This window comes from Cryptomeria japonica, chromosome 1 (genome assembly GCF_030272615.1).
Source record: "Cryptomeria japonica chromosome 1, Sugi_1.0, whole genome shotgun sequence".
In the NCBI taxonomy this organism is placed as follows: Eukaryota; Viridiplantae; Streptophyta; class Pinopsida; order Cupressales; family Cupressaceae; genus Cryptomeria; species Cryptomeria japonica.
Window position 1 is genome coordinate 579,794,931 of NC_081405.1, and position 25,078 is coordinate 579,820,008.

A 25,078-nucleotide genomic window follows, 5' to 3' on the forward strand; every position below is an offset into this window, starting at 1 on the left:
GACCTAGGGGCTTGTTTTAGTCCATATAAAGCTTTTTTCAATCTGCAAACCATGTCCTTGTCTTCTAATAAATAAAATACATCAGGTTGGTCAATGTAGACTTCATCTTCAAGATCTCCATTTAGAAATATGAATTTGACATCCATCTAATATACTTTGTAGTTCTTGTGTGTAGCATAAACAAGAAAAAGTTTTACCAATGTTTAATTCTTGCAACCGAGGCATAAGTCTCACCATAGTAATCTCGTTCTTCCTATGAATAACCTTTGCAAATCAATCTAGTCTTGTTCCTCACAATTTTACCTTCCTCATTCAATTTATTCCTGTAAACCCATTTAGTTCTAATAATGTTCTTGTCTTTAGGTCTAGGAACTAGTTCCCATGTCTTATTCTTTTCAATATAATATAATTCCTCTTTAACTACTTTTATCCAATTTTCATCTTTACTTGCTTCAATAAATAATTTTGGTTCAATTTGATAACTCGAACATACCTCCTTAGTAGCTAGTCTTCTCCTAGTCATCACACCTTTGTTTTTATCTCCGATTATCTGATCTTCAGAATGATTTTGTTTCACATAACTTGGAGTCTTTGAATTTTCTTGGTTTACCAACTCTTTCTATTGTTCCTTTGTCACAGTTGAGTTTTATGATATTACTAGAGTGAGAGGTTCACTATTCTGAGTAGCTTCATGCATTATCCATTCCGGTCTGATAAAGTCATCTTTTGGTCCACAATCATATGATTTGATTTGATTAATACCATGTGTGAGAGTTGATAAATACAACACCACAGGAGCCCAAATGATCTCTGCAAGCTTAATAAACCTATTACAAGGAGAAGCAAGGAAGCAATAGAGAAAAAATGGGGTCACATCTTCCACTCCATGGCTCTCCTCTAAGCATAAGGAATAAATTACCATGCCTCACTTCCAAATACTAAAAAAAATAAACATCAGGCTTGTCATGAGACCATACCTCCTAAGGAGTCATATGTCAAACCACCTTGTGAGGCATCTGATTCTGAATGTAGTTGGCACAATTGACTGCCTCAGCCCAAAAAGACGAATCCATGGACCTGGACTGAATCATACAATTTTCCATTTCCCGTAAAGTCCTATTCTTTCTCTCAGCAACACCATTCTGCTGAGGGGTGTAGGGAACAATAAATTGATGCTATAAACCATGCTCAATGCAAAATTCTCTGAAAGCCTGATTCACATACTCCCCCCCATTATCTGTACATATCTATAAAATAGAACAACCAGACTACTTCTCTACAAATGTCTTGAAATTCAAAATGAATCAAAGACATCAGCCTTGTACTTAAGAAAGTACACCCAATGTATGTCTGGAGAAGTCACCAATAAATGTGAGTACATACTTGGCCCCAAAAAAAGAAAGGGTGGGGAATGAAATGAGGTCACTGTGAATCAACTCCAAAGGTGCAAAGCATGAGGGGCTCTTCCCTTTGGAAAGGGATCCTTGTGATGCTTTCCAAGCACACAACCATGACAAACATCATCAGTGCAGGAAATCTATGGGAGCCCAAGAACAAGTGCCCGTGTACTCATCTGCTAAAGATATCTATAATTGATATGGCCCAATTCCTCATGCCAAATATTACTCACTGAATCTGCATGTGCTATAAGAGATGAACTTGTACTTGTAGAGGGATCAAATCCATCAAATCTATAAAGAAAAGATGTAGTATCAACACTCCCAGTAGCCACAACCAAATCAGAGTCATGGAGGTCTCGAATAACCACATCATGTGGTGAGAACTCAGCTATCTTACTAGAGCTAGAATGGAAAATCTGATAAATGGATAGGAGGTTCATCGAGTTGTCAGGTACAACTAGAACATCATGCAGAGCACCCCCATCCAAAGTGACAAAACCTAAACCTAAGACTGAAAGCTTACCAGAGTCACCCACTACAATCTGTGAAGTACCACAAGAGGCAAGAGAAGTAACCAACTGTTGAGTGTGAGTCATATGGTGAGAAGCACCAGAATCTAGAATCCAAGTGGACCCATAGGTCAAAGCTCAAGTAGTGAGAGCATGACCTTTCCCTATGGAAGGAGAAGATGCCTGAGGTGAGGAGATGTGATGCTATTGCATGGCTTCCTCTAAAGCGTCTAATCATTTCCAACACCTAGAAACTAGATATCTCTTGATTTCTTCTTAGTCTTAGAGGAAGACTCACTAGAATGTGAAGATTTCCCTTGTTTAGGATTAAATGGTGTTTTAGAATTAGACTTAGGAGGTGGCTTGGAGGAATGCTCACTACCTACAGAATTCTTCTTCGGATTTGGTTTCTTCTTTTGCATCTCCTTAGATTACTGAGCAACCAATGCTTTATTCTTGGACCTTGAGAGCATATCTAGCTGAGAAAGGTGAGACTGCTCATGAGACAAATGCTCACAAAACACATCAAAGTTATGCATGGTAAAATGAGCACCCAAGCCATCCATGGTGGAGTAGAAAGCAAAGGCCAAAAACTGAAAGGACCCCGAAGCTTTGAAAGGATCAAGTGAGTGCACTCTGGGTCTATCTTGGTCTTTCCACACCCTTCGAGAATAGATTTGGTGGTCTTGAATTTGTTCAAAAAATCCTTAATGGTAGGAAAGGAATTTGGTAACAAGGAAACCAACTCTGCCTCAATCTGTAATGCCTGGATCTCATTATCTCTCCTGAAGAGAGTCTCAAACTTCAACCACCTATCTCAAGGAGTGATCAAAGAATCAAGGTGAAATAGAAGACTGTCAGAAACATGTAATGAGATAAAACCCATGGCCTCATCCATCTTGTTTATGTGCTGAAGAATCTCATAAGGATGCTGCAGCAAAGGCTAAACCTCATCCAAATAAGACCACAACCCTCATGCCCTAAGAAGCCTCATGATGCGAGGCTTCCAAAAGTGATATTTGTGTGATGTCAACAACTCAGTTGAAGAGTCTTCCATGAAACTCTACACCTGTACCTGCTTGTATTTTTTATTATTATATGATCTTTTAGAATAGACAGAAGATGCAGAAGGGTTTGTTTGTTTTGAGAGTTTTGTTGTTCTAGATTTTTGATATAAATGACAGAAAGCGAGAGAGAAACACCCCCCACAAGAGATAAACCCAAACCCTAGTACATACTGGTGAGAATGAAACAATGCATAAGCAAAAAAACTTCAAACTGAAATCTAATGTACCTGATGAAATATCTGAGAAAAAATATCACATATCTGAATAGAGCATGCCGAGAGATTTCCAGTGCCTATTCATTTTTTAAAAAAAAGATTCTGTTTGCACATTCCACGACCCCCGAAGTGCAGAAAAGTCACCTCACTTTGACTCAAAAAAAGTACAGTCAAAAAACAAAATTGAAAAAAAAAACAATTCTATGAGGTCTGACTCAGACCACCTTTTCAATGCCTATTCATTTTTAAAAAATTAAAATGTATGGTCAAGATAGGAAGAAAAAACCAAACCCCCCTACAAAGGCAAGAGAGGGCACATGAAGGCTGTCTAGTTGTAGGGCCAGGCAGAGGTGGCCCGAGGGAGGTACTTTGGCGGTGCCCTAGTGGAGAAGCAGTAGAGAGACAGAGTAGGCAACATAGGGGGCGGCAGCCAGGCAGCAGTGGTGGTGGGCGAGGTGGAGGTTGGCGGGGCCCGTGCTATCAGTGCTGGCGGTGCGCAGTACAAGCATTTTGCAGGGCCATTTGGCCCATGGTACCCTGCATACCATGGGTTGTAATGCCAAAAACAAATACTGTTTTCATTAAAAAACACTTTTACAAAATTATTTGAATGATTTTTTTTTTAAAAAAAGAATTTCGGCCTGCATGTCGTAAAAAGGCAAAAAATTGATTTTAAAAAAAAAAAAAATTTTAACTGCATGCTAGGGTCATACAGCCTAGTACAGAACAAAAAAAATACCCCTCAAGAGGCTCAGGTGTTGAAAGTGATCAAGCTTTATATAACCATAGGGGTTTTGTGGCCTTTTAAGCACGATGGTGAGGTCCGTTTAGGCCCAAATTGCTCAGAAAAAGGCCTATCCCTGGGTGCACAAAAAAAATTCTGAAACCCTAGATTTGCTTCCAATGCAAAAAAAATCAAAACAAGAACAAGTAGCTGCAGATCTGAAGCTCTGATACCATGTGAGAGTTGATAAATACAAGAAAGAAGCAAGGAAGCAACAAAGAAAAAACATAAACATAGGAAATGATCAAGAGTATGAGAGCTTTGTATTCACAAAAATGTGCAGTAGAATAATAATACAAAAGAAAAGAATTCAACCTCTAATAGGACAAAAACCCTTAAAGGGAAAACCCTAGGCTTTCACATAATAATTAATAAAAGAATTAATTATTATGCACCTAATGTTAGCTTAAGTGTAAAAGAGATAAAGGGGAACTTAATTAATTAAACAAATGTCATTTAATTAATCAAGTAAAGACCCGATTATTTTAACATCTTTCGATCCAAAATCATATGATCTGATTTGATTACTGCCATGTTCATCCACCTTGACATTTATGCTCTTTGTTATCTTATTAATTCTTTTGTTATAACATCTATATGCTTTGCTCTTAGTAGAATAACCCAAAAATATTTCTTCACCACTTCTGGGATCAAATTTTACCAATGCATCATCTCTTCTAATATAACATTTACTTCCAAAAATTCTGAAATATCTAACAATAGGAGTATGAGCAAACCATAATTAATAAGGAGTCTTATCAGTATCACATTTTATGTGTACTCTATTTAAAGTATATATAGATATATTTATAGCTTCCCTCCAATAAATATCAGACAATTTAGGTTTTTTCATCATAGTCCTTGCCATATCCAATATGGGTTTGTTCTTTCTTTCCACTAGTCCATTCTGTTGTGGAGTCCTAGGTGCAGAAAGTTATCTTTTGATTCCATTTTTCTCACAAAAGTTGTTGAATTCACCAAGTGTAAACTCACCACCTTGAACTTACCTCAAACACTTTATCTTCAGTGTCTCAATTTCAACCATAGCTTTAAAGATTTTGAGTTTCTCAAAAGCTTCGGATTTTTCTTTCAAAAATGCTACCCACGTCATTCTAGAATAATCATCAATAAGTAAGATAAAGTATCTATCACATTAAAAACTTTTAGTCCTTGTCGATCGACACATATTAGTATGAATAAGCTCAAGAATTTCATTAGATTTATCATGTATTCTTTTAAAATATGTTCCGACTTGCTTACCCATTTGACATTCTCTACAAAATGGATTATGAGGTTTGACAATTTTGGGCAAATCTCCCACAGCCTGTGTTGAACTGATCTTCACTATGCAATCAACAATTACATGACACATCCTATTATTCCATAACAAAATTTCATCAATCTAAGCAATCAAGCAAGATTTCTCATTGGAGTTCAAATGAAATATGTTTCCATTGGTCTGAGTTGTGGAAGCAATTTCCAATCTAGATTTATTAATAATCTTATATTTCCTATCCTTGAATTGTAAATGAAATCCTCTATCCACCATCTGACCTCCACCTAAAAGTTTATTCTTTAAGGGTTCAACATAATAAACATTATCAATGTTATTCTTACCATCCAATGATATTGTTCCCTTGGCTTTGATCCTACATGCCTTGTTGTCTCCAAATCTGACTAATCCGCCATAAAATTCTTGTACTGATATAAATTTTCTCTTGTCACTAGGCATGTGATGTGAGCATCGACTATCTATAACCCATTCACCCCTTTCTTCAATTTTAGTAGCTAAAGCCTTTTCCTCAGTATGGTTTGTTTCAGTGACAAGATCCAGAGAATCATCCTTGATAGCATTAAAAACCTATTCCTTACCAAAGGAATCTCCATTATCAGTTCCACTCACAAGTTCATAATCATCATCATCAGTAATAGAAAAATCATCATCACGAGCATAATAGCATGATTTATCCTTATTCCTTCTGAATATATGCATGTTCTGGTATTCCAGATTCGGCTTATAACTCGTACAAATCTTTCATGATTCCTAGTAGCTCTTTTAGGGCATGTAGAATAAAATGACCAGTCTTATTACATGAAAAACATTTAAAAGGGACTTTTATTTCATACTTACTTTGAGCTAGTCCATTTGGAATTATTATAGCAATTAGGGCTTCTATCTCTTCAAATTATCTATCTTCTCTTTCAATTTCCTCCATATCTTTTGCATACATCTCCTTCCAATCTATCTTTTGCTTACTGGAGGCAGATGCTTTAAATGTAGTCTCAGTTTTAGTAAGTGCTTTGATCTCCAAAATTTGCAAGCTCAAAAGAAGTCAATTTACTAGGTAATGTATCTCTAGAAATAGGGGTACTTGATAGTGATGTCCAAGTTAATTGATTGCAGTAGCCTTCATGTTATAAGTGAGAGGTAGAACTCTCAGAACTTTTGACACTATGTCATTCTCACTAATTGATCGACTGCAACATTTGATTCTGATAACAATCTCATTTACTCTATCTATGAAAGAACTTATCTTCTCATCTTCTTCCATCTTCAAATTTTCATACCCTAACCAGAAACCTTGAAGTTTTGCAATTTTCAGATCCTAGTTGCCTTCATAAAGAGTTTCAAGCTTTGTCCAGATCAACTTTTCATTCTCCAAGTCTATTAAATTCAATATCTTTTCATCAGATAGGGCGCTTAACAATGCTTCTTTTTCTTTGACATCATTTTTAGCCTTCTTTTGTTTATCAGTAGGTGTTGGTGTTCTAGAACTAGGATCATGAGGTATATACCATTTCTCCACTATCTCCCAAAGTTTAGCTCCAAGACATTTGAGATGAATCTTCATTCGGTCCTTCCATATTTTGTAATTTTTATCATCAAATATGGGACTCTCCTTTTGATAGGGGTTAAATGTAGAACTAGATGGAGTTTCCATCGGATCTTCTCAAGCGATTAAGCTTCTGCAAAGAGGACCTCGCTCTGATACCAATTGTTACACATATATGATATTGGGAGTAAACTGAGACGGGGGGTGAATCATTTTACCATCATAAATCAGAACTAATGCATATCAAAATCATTAAAATGGAGGACAAAGGAACCAACACAAAGAAGAATAGAACATGAAAGCACGGTACCAATATTTTGATGTGGAAAACCCGGTAAAGGGAAAATCCATGGTGGGTAACCCTACCCACAATTAGATGAATACTATAAAAGATAATGGGGTCTGCACTTGCAAAAAGGCCAACATCCTAGAGCACATTACTCATCACAAAAATAAGTGTCACTGACTTACAAAACATCAGACTACAATCTGGAAAGAATGAACTATGAAAGTAGCATCTCCTAATGCTTGATAGAGTTTCAGTTAAACATAAATGTTTTCTATACAATACAAAAACCTTCACCGAATGATATATTACTTGTTCGTACATAAACCTTCCTCTGATAATGTAGACATAACCATCCATCCCATCCACGTATCAATATCCAATTTACACAGAATAAGTCAGCTATAAATACAGATCATTAACCTTATTGACAAGGTCAACTAAACCCTAAACCCATAAACCCATAATAACAAACATTACATTACACGGTATCATCAGACCAATATTATGATTTATATTACATAGAATGGACCTAAATCTAGTAACCAAACAATTCCATCCTCCAAAAATTTTGTTGACCAAAATCCAACATGCTTCACCAATCGGTAGAAACCCTTAGTGAAGTAACATATAAAGCCTAACTAGATCTAAATAGGACCATCATAACAGTATGTCAGCCAATGCAAAGTTATTAAAGACTTAGAATATGATCAAGAAGTACATTCAACATGATAGAAACTAATTCCATAAGCCGGGCCAAAATTGTTTGGCCAAAGCACCAAATATCTCTTACCGGTAAAGCTAACTAAGAAAGCCAAAAGCTAGCTGGAAAAGCCAAATGCTAACCAGTACCAGTAAATACCAAACACAATAATAGCCAAAGCACCAAATCATGAACCAACATAATATGGAAAAGAAATAACCATCCAAAGTAAGCATCCAAAACCGATTCCAAAGATCTTATCATACCGAATCAAAATCATAGGTGAAACCAAGATGATCACCAAGACTAATCGGGATAGATCCAATTGGTATAGTCTCCAACCGGCATCTAGTGTTGATATCAATGACAACACTTAACCAAATCCAACATATTGCCAACACTATGAATAAAAAGAAGCAATGTAAAATGAAATAAATCATTATCCAATAGATGATTCTGGTAAATGTAAGTAAAGAGCAATGTAATAGTATGTGAAATGGAAAATAGATCAGATCTACTAAGTTCCATTATGAATACCTAAGATCAGTTATGAAAACAAAATTTCAATATGATGCAACTCACAATTGAAATGAACCAAAATAAATTAGGTTTGTTATAAATTTAACCTCTAAATTTATGTGTTTCTAATTAAAAATATAATCTATGAGTGCAAATTTGGAAATTAAAATGCATACAAATCAGATATGGGATTGAAAATAAAAAATTAAGGTCTATGAATTTGGGTTCACCAAAATGTAATGGTGGAAATTTTGGATTAAGGTTTGAATGATAAAACTACAAACAATCCCAAATTGATGAGAAGAAGGGGGGAAAGAAGGGTAAACCTAATAGATCTAGCCTCAATATAGCTAAGGAAAGAGCTATTATTTTTTATTAGATTCACAAGATTATGGTTTGGTTAACTCTTTACAAGTTGAATTGGATTGGTTGTAAAATTAGGGAAAAATAGGTGATAATTGAGATATGTCGATAAGAATAGTAAGCTACAAATGTCCAACAAAGCCACTAGCCTAGATCTAGGCAAACGAATATATCTAGAACCTATTCTCTAAAGTTTATCTTGATTTTCTTAGAATAGGTAATATCAAATCGCCATGTTGTAATGTGCAGAAAAATACCCTAGAGAAAATACCCAACTATCTAACAAATAGAGATATTTTTTTTTGTAAACATTATCCATTACAACACATATAAATTGATATTTATTTACATCTACATATACATCCACTAAACATGCCGATAATCTACTTAAAGCATGATCATAAGAACATAATACGCAAGCAAAAATACATAACATTTCATCATCTAACATTTACTAGGGTGTCTTAATGCAATTACTTAAAATAACTCCAAGCACATGAACAAAACTCACAACATAGAATACGATCACACTCTAATACCTTCTTGAACTCTAACTTTCATTCCTAAAATTTCCTCCTTCCTATATTAGAAGAAAACCACCATTTAAATAAGATATCTTGAATACATTATATTATAATCCAATTGTCATCTATAGCTTAGATTAATTTAACAACACCAATTCCAAATGTTTCAATTCCCATCATTTATCATTATTAACCATACCATTATTATCTCATTATTAAACCTTTACTAACATTGGCTACAACATTTTAAAAATATTGGGGAGTAGAGTCACAAGATTTTAAAGGCCGCCTCAGATAGTATTAAGATCCTTATCAGAAAGCTCGAAAGTGTCCAAGGTGAAAAGGCCTTCGGGGACACCACTGAGGTGAAGGAAGACACCCTAAAAGATAAGGAGACAGGTCCTAGAAAAAGAACACTCGCAAGCACCAGAAAGAAGAAAAACCAAAGCAGGGATATTGAGGAGATCAAGCAGATTGTTGGGAACATGAAGCAACTGGAGCTGGAAGCTATCAAGTTGCTAAAGATATTTACCTAGACTTGGCTATTCTAATCTTTTTTTTCTGTTGTCTGGTCTTTTGTTTCTGTGTGTTGTGTTTTTCTGCTACTGGCTTTTTGTTATTTGGCCAATTGTCTTTTTGTTATTCGGCCAGTTGTCTTTGGCTTTTTCGGTGTTCTCTAATGGATATCTTTTGATCTAATGTTGTAAAGGGTTTGAGGCACCCTTCAAAACCTATTTTCCCCTAATCAAAAACATTACCTACAACATATCTAGTTAATTTCCAACAATGAGGACAACCATACATCCAACATGAGATGAAATTCAGAACCATAACCAATGGACAAGTACACGAAGGAAATAACTTTATCTTCCAACTAAGAAAATATACTCTATTCCATCCAAGACTAATCCAATGACATATTTTATTCAATCATGAATTCAAATCCTTAATTATACAAATGATTAATATTCTAGATACAACATAGGTTTAACAAAGATTATAACAACATATTCTATTATGAGAATCATGATCATAGCCTACTATATGATACTTACATTACATCTGAATACTAGATCCTTTTACATCAAGATACATAGTTTCCAATCTATAAATATAACTTCCTCATGAATCAAACTAATATAAATGCCATATGAATCATATTACAACAATCCACTCCAAGAATCCAACCATAAACTACAGAGATAAAGAATCCACATCTATGCACAAGAGAATCCAATGAAGAACATCCCAATTGAAGAAGGCATCAAACCACCTGACCATGTGGATCCAATAAGGAACCACCTGCTATGCTACGGAGAATGATAGAAGGTCCCACACACATAGTCTAGACCTATGCTAACACCTAACAACCTAAGGCCATAATCATAACAATACAACCACCATAACTGAAATAAAAACCACAAACAAAATAATCCAAATCATGTCACAAGGCTAAATCAAAAATATAAAACTCCCAAAGGAAATTCAATCAATCATGGCATAAGGAACAAGGACTCATGTAGGGAAGAGTTTCATCACATGCTATTGTCTTTGACAAGGGGAAATCCACACCCTGATGGATTACGAAACTGACTCCACCTATATGAGAATCTAGGGAGTACAGTTTGCCATCTCTATGGCCTTCCCAAGATTAGCCCAAAACAACCTCCCTAGGACTAAGCATTGGAGCCCAAAACTCTATTATTATCTTGTTTTGATGAATCCTAATCACCCAACCCATCTAATTAATTATTAAGTTTATCAATTGAATTAACAAGAAAACCTTCAATGAGATCTTGGAAGTCTAGAACCACAACATCCTTTCTAAGAACCTCTTGGTGGCCTATTCTCACATAACCCCGATTGACACATGAAAGTCCACTCCCCCTAACCATGTTCCAAGACCTTAGGATAATAACATACATAATAACAACAAGGCTCTACCATAAATTTTTATTCCAGACATTGGTCCAAAGAAAACAAAGCCAAAATGCCATAGCTCACATCATACAAGTAACATGATGACCATTGGTACAAAATGCATATTGCCAAAATTCCAAAATGATCACTCTCAAATTATATAGTTCAACCAAGAGATTCATAAATAATAATATAAACTCAAGCAAGGATAAACCAACCTCCTAAAGCATAAAATGCCAATAATCCCACATATGATCATAAATACAAATATAGAGCAACACAAGAAAACTCAAAAAAAACCTTTGGAGTAAAAACATAGACACAAAAAGTTGACACAAAAGGCAAAAACTAACCCAGAAATAGAAAGACAATAGCCTGGCACAATTGCAAAATCAAACAATGCATTTTCCCAATTGTTAAACACATGTACTCACTTCTGTAGCACATTCAATAACCAGAGTAGTGCTTTTTCTTAACATTTTAGTGCATACAGATGAAGTAATTGTCAATATGTTGCATGCAATTGACCATTGGTACAGGTATTAATGGAAACACAGAGGGTCCACACACATACATGGCTTTCTATGGTTTCCAAATGCACCTAATATTGACAACCTTGATTAGTGATAACTTTAAGAAATACCCCCTCAAAAAATTGTATAAAATCTTGGCAAATACTTTTTTTTTTCTAAAAATAATAATAATTTTTATTGGCGAATCTTTCCTTTTTATAAAAAAAAATAAAATTTATTAGCGAATTTGTTTATATCAATTTTATTTGGTAGAAAATATTGGCGAATCTTGGAAAATAATCATTGTATGCATTAATTACTATTACATTTTCTTTCATTTAAAAATAATCTTTTATAAAAAAGTAAAGGCATGAAGGCATTTCCTTTCATTTAAAAATAATCTTTTTATAAAAAAGTAAAGGCATGAAGGTTGAAATCATTAATGAGTTTAAGGGTTAGATTATACTTTATTTGGTTTCTACCATTAACTTAAAATAATCTAATAGCCCTCTTTCTATTTTGTGAGATAAAATTTACAAACAATTTGTAATACTCATGGGGCCAAAAATTGCTTTTAGACCATTGGTTTTCATTGAAGTCAACAATTCAAAAGCAATTTCAAACCCCATGAGCATTACAACTTGTAGGTACATTTAACCTCATGGAATACAATCAAGCTCATTAGATTATATTTTAAGTCAATGGTGGAAACAAAAGATTGTTGATATAACCCTAAAGTAACTAATAATTATGATATATAATTGGTGAATTAAATTTGATTTCTAAAATAAATTATAAAATGTTGGTGAATCTAATCCAATCATCTATCAAATATTGTGGCAAATCTTTAAGTTAAAAATATTAATAAAAAAAATTCTCTAGCGATTTAAATAACATTAAAATAAAAATTTATTAAAATGTGGCGATTTGGGTCACCTTAAAAGTTGAAATTATTAGCCAAATTTGATTCCCAAATTTCAAAAAATAGCCAATTGGTGAATATTAGCCACTAAAGTTTTCACTGTTGGATAGATCATGAAACCGTTCAATCAACTAAAACCTTCTTTGACCAATACATCATAGCATGAAATCCATGCAATGAAGTCGATTGATCAAATAGGTAATATACACCTGGTATTTCAGATCCATGCTTATCAAACATAGATATCATTTTAAGATCTGATCCTTCCACAAACTACGTTGAATTAGTGAATGTTGTTAAGCGTGCATACAAAGTGTTCAGAGTTTACTTGCTTGAAAAAGAAGAACACAACTCTCGAATGTTATTACAAAGCACCTTGGACTGAACAACAAAATTCAACATTGACAATAGAGCATAATAATAGCCCATGCTACCAACTAGCAAGGAATGACAGTCATCTTAATGTCCATAACCCAACCATGCTAGCCATATGGAGGGAAAATGTTGATTGCCAGTCTGTCTACTCAAGAAAGGCAGTACTACAATATATTTCTAAATATGCATTAAAAATTGAATGCAAATCAGAGAGTTATATTGACATTCTCAAATAAATTGTTTCATCAACAAATACATAAGATATAATTCTCTTAGCATATCAAAGATTAATGATGGGCATTATTGCTAATAGGGACATTAGTGCTCAGGAAACTTGCCATATGCTACTCAAAATCCCCTTGAGCTCCCGCACACATCAATTTGTCACCCTCAATGTTGGAAAAAAATATTCCATATAACAAACTATGACGAACCTTCTCAACCTTCATTTCTTTTATTTTTAGCTACGTGAAAAAACCATCGAAGTTATCAAACGTTACTTTGCTTCATTCAGCCTAGCAATATACATACAACCAAAATCATAAAACAAGTAAATGGTAGAAAATAAAACTAAAATCCATTGTAAATGTCTTCCCCCAATTCAAATCCTTGCCTGTAAAAGATGACAATACATTTGAATCTTTTTGTTGGAGTGAATTGCTTTTGTACAAGCCTTTTTGCAACATTCCTCTACACATAGGAACATCAACTGATGAAGTTATACTGAATTAGAAACAACTTCATACCACTCATTATGTCCGTTGGCGTGTTAATGGTATCCAAGAACATTCCACTTCTGAAAATGATGGGGACCCACACTTGCAAGATATTCCACAATCTTCTGATCAAGAACATTACAAGTGGGAGTTCCTCTCATAAATAGGAGCTTCAAATAGTTTTGCTTTGACTACCCTTCTAATGCTTGGCAAGCATGGTTATGACCTCCACTTTAATTTGAATGCATCCTTGCCTAATGAATTCCTTCATACCATAGCTCAATTTATTTCAATAAAAAAAAGTCAATCAGTCGCCGTCCTTGGCAATATTCACTCAAGTCACCCTAATACTTTTGAACTTGCAACAAATCAACAACTTGCACTTGATACTATAACCTCTCACACTACACAAAAATTGAATGCCTCACCATTATGATTGATCATCTAAGGCACAACACGTACTAGGAAATCATTTATTATTGACCACATACGAAATAAGATAAATATTAGTTTAAATATAAAAGTATAACCATTGATTGTGCTTACAACAATGATAATGGTGCATTTTGATAATGGTGTATTTTTATTAATGAAATGAATTTCTTTGGCCCATAATTACTCATCAAATTTGATAACAGATTGCGATAGGAATTTCCCACCAAACAACATGAACCATTCATAGGTCTTTTAGTTGTGCTGGTTGGTGACCTTGGCCAGTTTCCCCTAGTTATAGATAAACCATTGTATGCATCCCACTCATGAACACTCACTTTATGGGACTCCTTCATTGATGTCGTCACCTTCGATGTTTCTTTTTGCCAACAAGGGCTCTCCCCATCACAGATGCAATTGCACAAAAAATTGCTAAATGAATGCAGTGCAACACCACTGCAATCAGACTGGAAAACTTTGCAGATGCACTCAACAAATGCTTGACTCTCGACCAAAATAGGCATTTTGACCAAAACAAACTTTTTTTTGCAACCAATACAACTTCAAAATAACACCATATTAAAATGTTAAAGCAATTACACTCACCCATTGCACGTGCACTAGCAATCATAGAAACACACAAAGGAAAACCAATTCACAAAGATGAGAAGCTTCCATTTGAAATTCTTCTTTCTATAGACTAGCAAGTCATGCTCATTGCAAATTTATGGATAGAAGTTGGTCTTGTCAATGGTTCTTTGGGACAAATCAAAATTATTGTCTACGATGAAGATTCTAAACCACCAAATTTACCAAAATATGTTGTTGTCCTCTTCCAACATTACATTGGACCACCATGGGATGTTGCCAATCCAAACTATATGTTGTGATCCAAGAACACTGAGAGGGGGTGGTCAATCAGGGTTCTATTGAAATGAACAATTTTTAACTTTCTAGACCATGCATATATATACCGGTAAACAAAAAAACAAATAACAAGAAAAAAATAAACCATCCACATAAATGAACACCATAACAGACAAAATTTATACATGGAAAACTTCAATGAGGAAAAACCATGCTGGGATTTGTAACCCACAATATCAGTTCACTGGCCATATGAAAAGATATTACATATAATAGGGGTTTGCACTTCCAGGAAGGCACACTGCCTAGAGCATACTACTCAAAACTAAAGAGCCTCATTGACTACAAGTTTTCTGCCAAAGTAAATTACTGAAAATGAACTCAAGAATGCATCTGGTATGCCAAATAGAGTTCTGGTTATGGTTTTTCTCTATACCAGTCGATAAACTTTGAACTGCGACCAGTATCTCTTCTCCTCCAGGAATTCTTTCCAAGCTATCTATAGATCATTGCATGATATACTACTCGCATACAAAATTATCTCCATACATATATTTCACATCATACAGTTCTGGTATATTCCAAAAGGATGCAATCCTTGCCTTGTACCTTTGGCAGCCCTATTATAAAATCCATAGAGATTCTCTCCTATTTTTTATCAGATATGGGTAGGGGTTGGAGAAGACCTATTGGGAATGCGTGTTCTTCTTTGTTCTTTTGACACACAAGAAACTCATTAGTGTGTTTTAGCACATCTTCCTTGAGTCCCTTCCATCTGAAATATTCTTTGATTTCATTGTAGGTTTTAAAGTATACTTGATGCTCAAATATTGGATTATCTTGGTAGGTTTTCAAAATTTCCTTCTTTAGACGACCTAATGCTATTTAATTGATCTAGAATAAAATTGACAAAGTGTTGTGATTAAAAGACAAAGAAAATGTAAACAATACTGTTTTCTCATCTTAAAACATACAAATTCTAACATTGCACTAAATTTATTCATATTAATATTTTTTTGGTCAATAACATTTAGAAGTTGCCTTAATATCTATAGTTAACTTAAATAAAGAAAAATGTATAAAAAAAAATCCATTGTATAAATCTAAATAGAAAAAATTGTATAAAAAAAATTCTTCTGTTGAAACTATAAACTTTAGATTTCCAATTTTGATGTATCTATGCTAAATGAAATATAACGTACTATCTTAGCACCAAGTGCCTAATGAAGAATTCCAAACAGACTTAAAATTTTGAAATTAGGTACAAATTTTATAAAACTAATTAAAATGTTATAATTGAGATTATTGGGTTAATTCCAAACAGACTTCAAATTTTGAAATTAACTACAAATTTTATAAAAAAATTTAAAATGTTATAATTGAGATTATTGGGTTAAAAAAAACAGTAAATTTTATCATTTTTGATGAACAGATTACATGATATTCCATCTAGCAAATGCATTAGTAAAGCCCCTACTAGCAGGATCTAATAAAAAAAATAGAAGGGAGCCATTGCTAGAGGTCGTGGATCTAACTAATTCCTCACTCGCACAATCTGGAGTTCCAATAGGAAACCTAAGTTGCAGTAGAAGTTATCGATCTGAGTAAGCGAGTTCTACAGATGGGACAAGAATTACTGCTTTCGAGCCATCGAAGAAGGCAGTGAGTATGGAATATGTGGGATTCATGACAAGGCATCTGTCGGGCATCTTCCCCCAGTTGAAAAGGCTCGGTGCAAATCGAGCAGTTTCCATTAACATGATTGGCAGAAATTATAATTTGAGTTAGCGTCTGCACATCCTCTCTATCATCTGGCAACTCAACTTTGGAGAACTCATGAGATCCTAGAATCATGCGGCCAATCAGTTCAGATAAATCACTGAAACTGTTGTAAACTGTGTTAATGGGCTCACGGGAACAATCGTTGTCCGATAAGCCAATAATCTGATTTTCTATTTCAACAAATTCTGGTAGTAAATCGTTTATGGAGTTGTCTTCATGGTTCTGAATGTAATCGAGTGGAACGATGCCATCAGCACCGGTGGAGGATAATAAACTTCGTGCTATCAAAATACTGTCTCGAAGAACGTCGCTAATGTCCCTTAGTCGCTGGAGAAGAGCAACGCTATCTACTTGTGTGTTGTTGGTACTCATATTTTATTACTCTGAGAATTACATTGCTTGTGACCAAAGCTTGAACTCGATTCAGATGCTACTTAAACGCTGTTGTAGTACTTTTTGTTTCCCATTTTCAACTTCATTTATATAAATATACCGCCATGAAAGAGAGCGCTGGTAGCCCACCAAGAAATTGAAACGCTTACATGTGTGACAATGGGTTATGGCGTTTCACAAGAGAAACCTTTTCACACGAGATGGGATTAGTTTCAATTTTAGGTGAGGCAAAGATATTATGTTAAAGATATCAGATTTTCAAAATTCATAGTTTATAATTTTTTATGTCCTTCAAAGTCAGTTTTAAGTGATGTTACTAGTAACAGGGAACTTTTGGTATAATCACTACCTCATACAAGTTATCCTCATATATTGAATAATTGAATTTTGACCCAAAATATACAATAGATAAAATAAGTTTTGACCTATGATCATTATTTATATCTTTAAATAGATTTTTCCTCTTGTCTACAATACCAATATTGACTAATTATAATCGTTAAATTTTGATGTTGTTCTTGTCATCAAAGTTCAAATCCCCTTAAATTATTATTATTGAATTCTTATAGTAGAGATAAAGTATCTCATTTGCAGTCTCACTAAAATCATAGTTTTCAATTAAAAAACTTTACCCTTTGACTAAAAAATACATAAAACAAAACAAAACAAAACTCAATTACCCTTTAATCAAAATATTTGAAGTGTTATCACGTCATGTACATATTTTTTCTCTTATATAGAATTCAAAATCACTTCTTTTTTAGATAGACTTACACATGTTGCTTGCACTTGAACTCCATATTGAACCTTGATCTATTCTATTACAGTTTATATTGTTGGATATGAATTGAGAGTACACACAATAATTAAAGACTATTGTCTTTAGTCATTTCATCAACTATAAGATTGGTTTAGTCAAAGATTTCATCCTAAGAGAACATAATCATCTAATCTAACAATTTACTAAGATATTTTTAAATACTACTAATCCATTATATGTAACACAAAACACCAAATTTGATAAATAATCAACTATAATTTCTTGAAATTTTACATGGATCATAAGACATTAACACCTAGAAAAATCAGGTAAAAATATTAGTTTAATCTACAATAAAATTGACAATGTTATGACTACATGACAAAGAACATGTAGACAATATTATTTTCTAATCTTAGAACATATAAATTCTAATACAACACGAAATACTGTAAAAACTATATATAATATCTACTTCTTTAAAATAAGATATGATTGTTTAATTATCTGACAATAATTATCACTTAAAATTAATCTAAATATATTATTATTCAAATTATTTAATTTGATCAATCTAAATTTAATATTAGGAATTGAGAAAAAACCAAAACAATCCTACAACCCATGAAAACACAATTATTATTAATAACAGAGAGCTAGAGACAATCAGCCAGAACAAATAACACAACACATCCATTGCCACAAAACTACACATTACTTGTTGCGTTCTCCTCAAACAAAATGTTACCCCCAAATCTTCACTTCTGCAGGGAAAACCAGTATGAGATATTGTATACACTAACTCTAACAATCTTCACTTGCAACAGGAAAACCTGAAACTGAACCTGAAATTTGTGGTGTAACTAAAGGCGCTCTACAGATGGGACAAGTATTACGTCTTTCCAGCCATGGAAGAAGACAGCGAGAATGAAATATGTGGGCTTGATGGCAAGGCATCTGTAGTGCATCTTCCCCCAATTGAAAAGCCTCGGTGCAGATAGAACAATGAGACTCTTCATTAACAAAATTAACTGCAATTGTTAGTTTAAGTAGTGCCTCCACCGCTTCTTTATCTGCTGGTGACCCACGTACCATGCACTCTCGAGCTTCTTCAACTAATCGCCGAATAAGTTGAGTCAAATCTCTGAAACTACTATAAACTGTGTCGATTTGCTCGTGAAAAGAATCACAGTCTGGTAACCCACTAGATTCACATACTAAGAGGTGGAATTCTTGTAGGAGAGGAATTATTGAGAAATTATGAACTTGCTGAAGGTCAGGAAGTGGACGCTGTAAATTTCGTACCGTCGAAAATATGTTATGAAGACGGTGACTAATTTGATTGAGATGGTCAAGTAGAGCTGTGCTATCTGCGCAGGCATCTTTGGTAGCCATTTTTTATTCTTGATTTGTTATGGATTTTGTATACTTGTGATGAAGATAGATAAAGGCAGATCAAAGCCTCCACCCTATTCGGAGATTTTAATGTCGTTGTATTAGTGTCTTCCAGGTTTCCCTTCATTTATACGAATTTCTTGCCATCATGGAAAGCGCTGCAAGCCGACGATGAAAGCGAAAGACCTAATAATAATGGGTGAAGGCGTGTCACATGAAGCTATTCCTCCGAATATAGGAGTAGAGATCTAGTGATAGTTAGGCTAATGATGGAAATCGGAAATTAGTATTTATTTACCTTAAATTAATTTTCTTCTACTTTAAATTATATATATGATTTATTTAATAAGCTGATAGTTTTTTTAGTAAGGGCTTTTGCGCACGGAAGTGTAAGACAATCTGGTAAGTGTTGTTTTCCGGTGACCGGTCACTTTTCTCAGCGAGCAGCAGGTGGGTTCTTTGTTGTTTGGCTTAGATTGTGATGTGTGTCCCTTGCACGAATCTCAGATAAGTGGCAAACAGTAAGTAATGAGAAATGAAAACCGGTTAACCCTAATCTGTAATTTTCTTCTCTTTCACTTTCCAGTCCTCATTTCCTTGTGAATTGGTTTTTCTCTGCAAGTTTTTGGTTGATTAGGGTTTAGTTTGTCATACGTGCATCCATCTACAAGTTTTGGCTTGATTAAGGTTCCGTTTGACATTTGTTGAGTGTAGGCTTGGGCCGTGAGTGCATTTGGTGAATGCATTATAGCAGTTGAAGGTGAGGTATTTTAACCGGTTAACCCTAATCTGTAATTTTCTTCTCTTTTGTTGTCCTGTCCTCATTTTTCATGTGAATTGTTTTTGAGGTTCCATTTGGTGTTCATTGAGTGTTGGCTTGGGTTGCAAATGCATTTGGTGAATGCATTAGAGCGGTTGCAGGTGAGCTATTTTAACCGGTTAATCCTAATGTGTAATTTTTCTTCTCTTTTGTTTTCCGGTTCTCATTTTCTTGTGAATTGTTTTTCCTCTACAACTGCTCGGTTGATTAGGGTTTAGTTAGCCGTTCGGTATGTGCATTTGGTGAGTTCGTGCATCCGTGTGCAAGTCTTGGCTTGATTAAAGTTTTGATTGGCATTTGTTGAGTGTAGGCTTGGGCAAGTAGTGCATTTGGTGAATGCATTAGAGCAGTTGCAGGTGACGTATTTTGACCGCGTACAAAGGTTTTTGTTTGTTTAATGTCATGCTTTTTGATGTTTTGATTACGGTATATTTGTTGATAAAGGTTCTTAGGTGTTGGCTTGGTGCAATCCTTTGCAATTTTTAGCTTGATTAGACCATGTGGAGGTAAGTTATTTTGACCATCTACAAAGGGTTTTGATTAGGGTTTTTTGGCGTTCGGTCAGTGCCAAGATTTAAGTTTATAATTTTTTAAATCTAATGGGCCTCTGCAGTTTTTGTTTGTTTTCCTTTCTTTATTAGGGTTTCATTTGGTATTGGTTGAGTTCAACAGTCTTCAAAGTGCATTTTTTGAATGCAATAGAGCTGAATGAGGTTCGCTATTTTGATTGTCTACAAGAGGTGCAATAGAGTTGATTGAGGTGCGCTATTTTGACTGCCTACTAGAGGTTTCTTTCTCTAATGGATCTTAGATTTCGTTATGTTTTACGACTTGTAGATTGCTTTGTTTTGTATTGTTATAATGGTCTATTTCTGTTTCGTAGTTGCTCATTGTTGTTTTTCAAGTATAATATATACATATATTTTGTTTCTACCAATGAGTTTTGGTTAGGCCTTTAAGTATACTAGTTGGATTAAGGCTATTTCGGTATTTCAATTTTTATAAGTTTTTTTTCCTCTCTATCTCGATTCATGTTCTGTGTTCTTTGGTACTATTTTTCGAGTTCATTCAATTTTTTTGGTGGGAATGTTGATTATGCCCAGAGGTTTTCTGATTGTTTTATTCATCTAGGATAAGTTTCTATCATTCGGTTTTTCCCATCACGGTTTGATATTTCCTTTATTTTATTATTCTACTATTTTCAAGGGATTCATTTTAGTAACACTATTTCTATTATTCCTATTGCTTTTAGTCTTTGTATTCTAGTGATTCATTTTGTATTTGAGCTTCAATGAAGGATGACCACTGCAATTTTTCTTCAATTTATTTATATTGGTTTTTCTGACATAAACATGTTGGTTTCCAGTGGTTCATTTTTCTTTTGGGTTTATATATATAAAGACTTGCTATTTTTCCATAATTTTTTTCTGTTCTTGGTTGGGTTATTATTTTTCCTTTCATTGTCATTGTTTGATCTGTTGAATTGTTGTCAAATTAGATCAACCCATTGTATATATTACAAGTTTTTGCAGGGAATTAAAAGATTAAAGCTTGACTTTGTGCCGATATTTCTATGTATTGTGATGTTATGCACATCCTAGAGTTATCTAATGATATAGACATATCTCTATTAGGGTATTTTGTTTTTACCATTTAGTTTTTGTGGTGTGGTGATTTTGGTTTTCAACTTTATTTTTCCTTTCTATTTTTCCTAGCCTCGCACCTTAAGTTTATTAGTGTAATAAATTTTTTTGATTTATTATTTAAATAAGATTTGAAGAATAAATTGTTTTATAATTGAAATATTTTAAATTTAATAGAATTAACTTAATACGTATAAAAAAAAAGTTAACTCAAAATTATAATTGAAATGTAGCACTTCGATCAGACAATGTGTCTCCTTGAAATGTTGAGTATGAGTTCCGGTCTTCCTTAGAATCTTTCACTGCTTTGTAAATTGTATTGGCTTTTCTCAACCTTAACAGGTAAGTAGGCATAAATTGTAAGTGTCCATTGAGAGATAGATTAAAATGACAAATGGGTATGTAATTAATAGTTTTGGAGGAGGAGACATGGAGTTTGGTCATCAAAAATCTTAAGAAGTCCATTCTAATTGAATTAGAATGTGGCCCATTTCGGTGCCCTTCATACAACTATACTGAATAGTTTTTATATTGAAACTGGTACCAAATGATATGGAAATACGTTAGATATAAACATCGAATTATATCTACCACAATATTTTGATACACCTCCCATTGAGTTTGTAATTAAGGTGATTATTAAAAGAAATGGGTGTCTAGAATTTTGGTGTGTTTTGGTTTCCATTCCTCATTTTTGTATGCATTGTTTTTGGTGTGCAATTTTTCGGTTAATTAGGTTTTAGTTTGGTAGTTCTCATAGATACAAAATTTCTAAATGCATTATGTCATTCTATGTCTTCTAATAAGGAAATTTGCAACCTCCTGGTAGGGTTAAAATCAACTTGATTCTGTAAGGCAACATACCAGTCCAGACGACAACACTTTTTTCCTCACAGTGGAACTGAAATCATTTTTCCATTGAAAATCAGGTAAGTCATGCTTCTCTTATGATGTACATCTGTGTTCTCTACAAATCAAATGCCTTCTTTTTCACGGTTAAATAAAAAAATGCATAATTATTTCCATATCTCTAAGTTATTGATTTTGGCACATGGCTTTATCTGTGAATATCTTTGTTTTAGAACAACCTATGTAATATTACATTTAAAAAAAATTAAAACATATACTTATGAAAAATTATAAGAGATTGTTAATAAATGTGTACTCATGCACATTTACTGTTGCCATTCCTCTCAATTTCAAAGATCTTGTTTCAATATGTCATCTCCATCAGCTCCCTCTGAATCTTCACAGCAGTTCGCAATGGACTCTTCAGTAAGCTGATATGTTATACCTTTTCAAAACCCCAACTTTGTGGTCCTTACTTTCATAATATCTCTCGTTCAGAACACATTTTTCATTGATTGCATTCCTTTCATTTGTACATGCTCTCTATTTTCTAGCATATAAAAATATAGTTATGCATTCTTCAATTGATGCATTTCTATATCATTTCCGCATTCAATGGTTCAAGATTATTTAATTACATGCATTCCAAAAAAATCAACTATACATGAAGGGATAGTCATATGTATTTCTTACTACTCCTTCACATTAAGTCGTTAGTGTTGATATTATCTTTTTGTAGGCACTTGCCCAAGATTGTGCCCCCACCCCATGTGTAATTCAATCTATCAATGTCAGAGGTGACCTTCCTTCAGCATTGCTCCAGGTTTTGTCATTCCAAAAAATGCAGGGTGTCGAAGATGACATAGGCAGATATAAACTTAAGTTGTTTGATGGCAGATACATGCAGCTGGTAATTCTGCCTCCTAAGTATGCAGATTTGATACTTTTAAAAACTCTAAAAATAGGTTCTATAGTTCTCCTGACAAGCTATACTTGTAGATATATATGGAACATATGGTAGGAAAGATACCACGTTTATAAAAATATCCTTCTTTGATATTGAATCCTCTGCTGCAACAAACTTCACAAACTTAAACAAAACTTATTTTCATTTTACAAGATTATTATAATACTTATTCTAGAGGTCAAACAATGTGACTATCAATTCTTTGGTAAACCTGCATACCTATTCAAAGAACATCAACCAAAATTATTGGGACAAGAAACACCTTCATCCTCTAAACGTTCCCTTCAGTTTGGTGGTGCACTACCATCTCCACAAAGCGTGACCTTTGATAACATAAGCCCTATAAAAAGTTTAAATTCCTACCAAAACAAATGGACAATCAAGGGAAAAGTCACCAACAAATGCCCAATATGTTCATATAGTACACCTACCAAGAATGGGCAAGTCTTCAGCTTTGACATTGTAGACACTGAGGGTTGTGAGGTTAGAGTCAAATGCTTCGATCAAATAGCTCAACTATATTGTTATTGTGTTGAAGTGGGTTCTCACTATGTCATTTAAAAGGGATCCATAAAGAAGGCGAACACAAAATACAATAAATCAAACAGTCATCTAGAGATATTCTTATGTGATGCTTCAATATTGAAATGTTGCACCCTTGATGTTGATTCTGCTCAGAGTCGCTCCCCTTTCACCCTAATTAGTGAAGTGGTTCACTTAACTAATAATACATTGGTTGACATCATTGGTATTGTTGTCTGTGCTATAGATGTCATCACAATCCATAGAAAGGATGGCAGTGAAACTAAGAAGTGAATTGCTAAAATTAATGATTTGTCTGGTTCGACAATTGATGTCAATCGATGGGGGCTAGCATCAGAACAAAGAGGTCATGACTTAAAAAATATGTTAACCCCTCGTGCTATTCTTATCCTTGTTGTAGGCAATGGCCATGTAGGGTACTTTAATGGGAACATTGTCACTATGACATCTCCGACAACACTACATATTAATCCTTCTTTCCAAGAGGCAAAACCCCTCATTCTAAGAGGACCTCTTCTATTGCATCATCATGATTTATCTTTGGGATTTACTCATATTTATGGAAAATACAGTAGGATGACTATTGCATCAATCCGTGAACGCATGAGTGCTAGACCAGAAATAATTCAAACCACTATAGTTGTTCTTCTTATATTTGTGAACATAATAGATGATCACTTCTATTATGTAGCTTGTCCACTTACAGTTAATGGTAAACCTTGCCAAAAAAAAATGCACTCAGTAGGTTGATGATTCATGGTTCTATCCTAGATGTCAAATGAGCATGGCAGAATGCAATTACAATTGCCTTTTACCCATGAAACTGCAAGATGCAATAGGAACTCTTTGGGTAAGTGCTTTTGATGAGGTAGGAACAAATTTGATAAAAAAAATTGCAAAGGAGCTTTACATGCTCCAAAATGGTGTCACCACAACACAAACACCTTATGCTATCATTAATATAGTTGCTTTACATTG

At 34.1% G+C, this 25,078-nt stretch overlaps 2 protein-coding genes across 2 annotated transcripts; both read right to left on the bottom strand.

Annotated features, from left to right (window-relative positions):
• Nucleotides 1-3,519: 3,519 nt before the first annotated feature.
• On the bottom strand, nt 3,520-17,102 carry LOC131028318 (E3 ubiquitin-protein ligase RING1-like). The gene is made up of 2 exons (XM_057958577.2): nt 16,586-17,102; nt 3,520-3,728 (listed from the first exon to the last, which is right to left on the bottom strand). Exons 1-2 carry the CDS (start codon nt 17,100-17,102, stop codon nt 3,520-3,522), a joined length of 726 nt encoding a protein of 241 aa, XP_057814560.2.
• A 1,585-nt stretch (nt 17,103-18,687) lies between these two features.
• On the bottom strand, nt 18,688-19,278 carry LOC131028309 (E3 ubiquitin-protein ligase RDUF2-like). The gene has a single exon (XM_057958565.2). It carries the CDS (start codon nt 19,276-19,278, stop codon nt 18,688-18,690), a length of 591 nt encoding a protein of 196 aa, XP_057814548.2.
• Between the last annotated feature and the right edge of the window lie 5,800 nt (nt 19,279-25,078).

Coding starts and splice junctions, on each gene's coding strand:
- LOC131028318 (XM_057958577.2), bottom strand. CDS start 17,102: ATGAGTACCAACAACACACAAGTAGATAGCGTTGCTCTTCTCCAGCGA. Junction 3,729..16,585: donor TCTTCGATGGCTCGAAAGCA/GTAATTCTTGTC, acceptor CATGGTATGCAG/GGTACCATGGGCCAAATGGC.
- LOC131028309 (XM_057958565.2), bottom strand. CDS start 19,278: ATGGCTACCAAAGATGCCTGCGCAGATAGCACAGCTCTACTTGACCAT.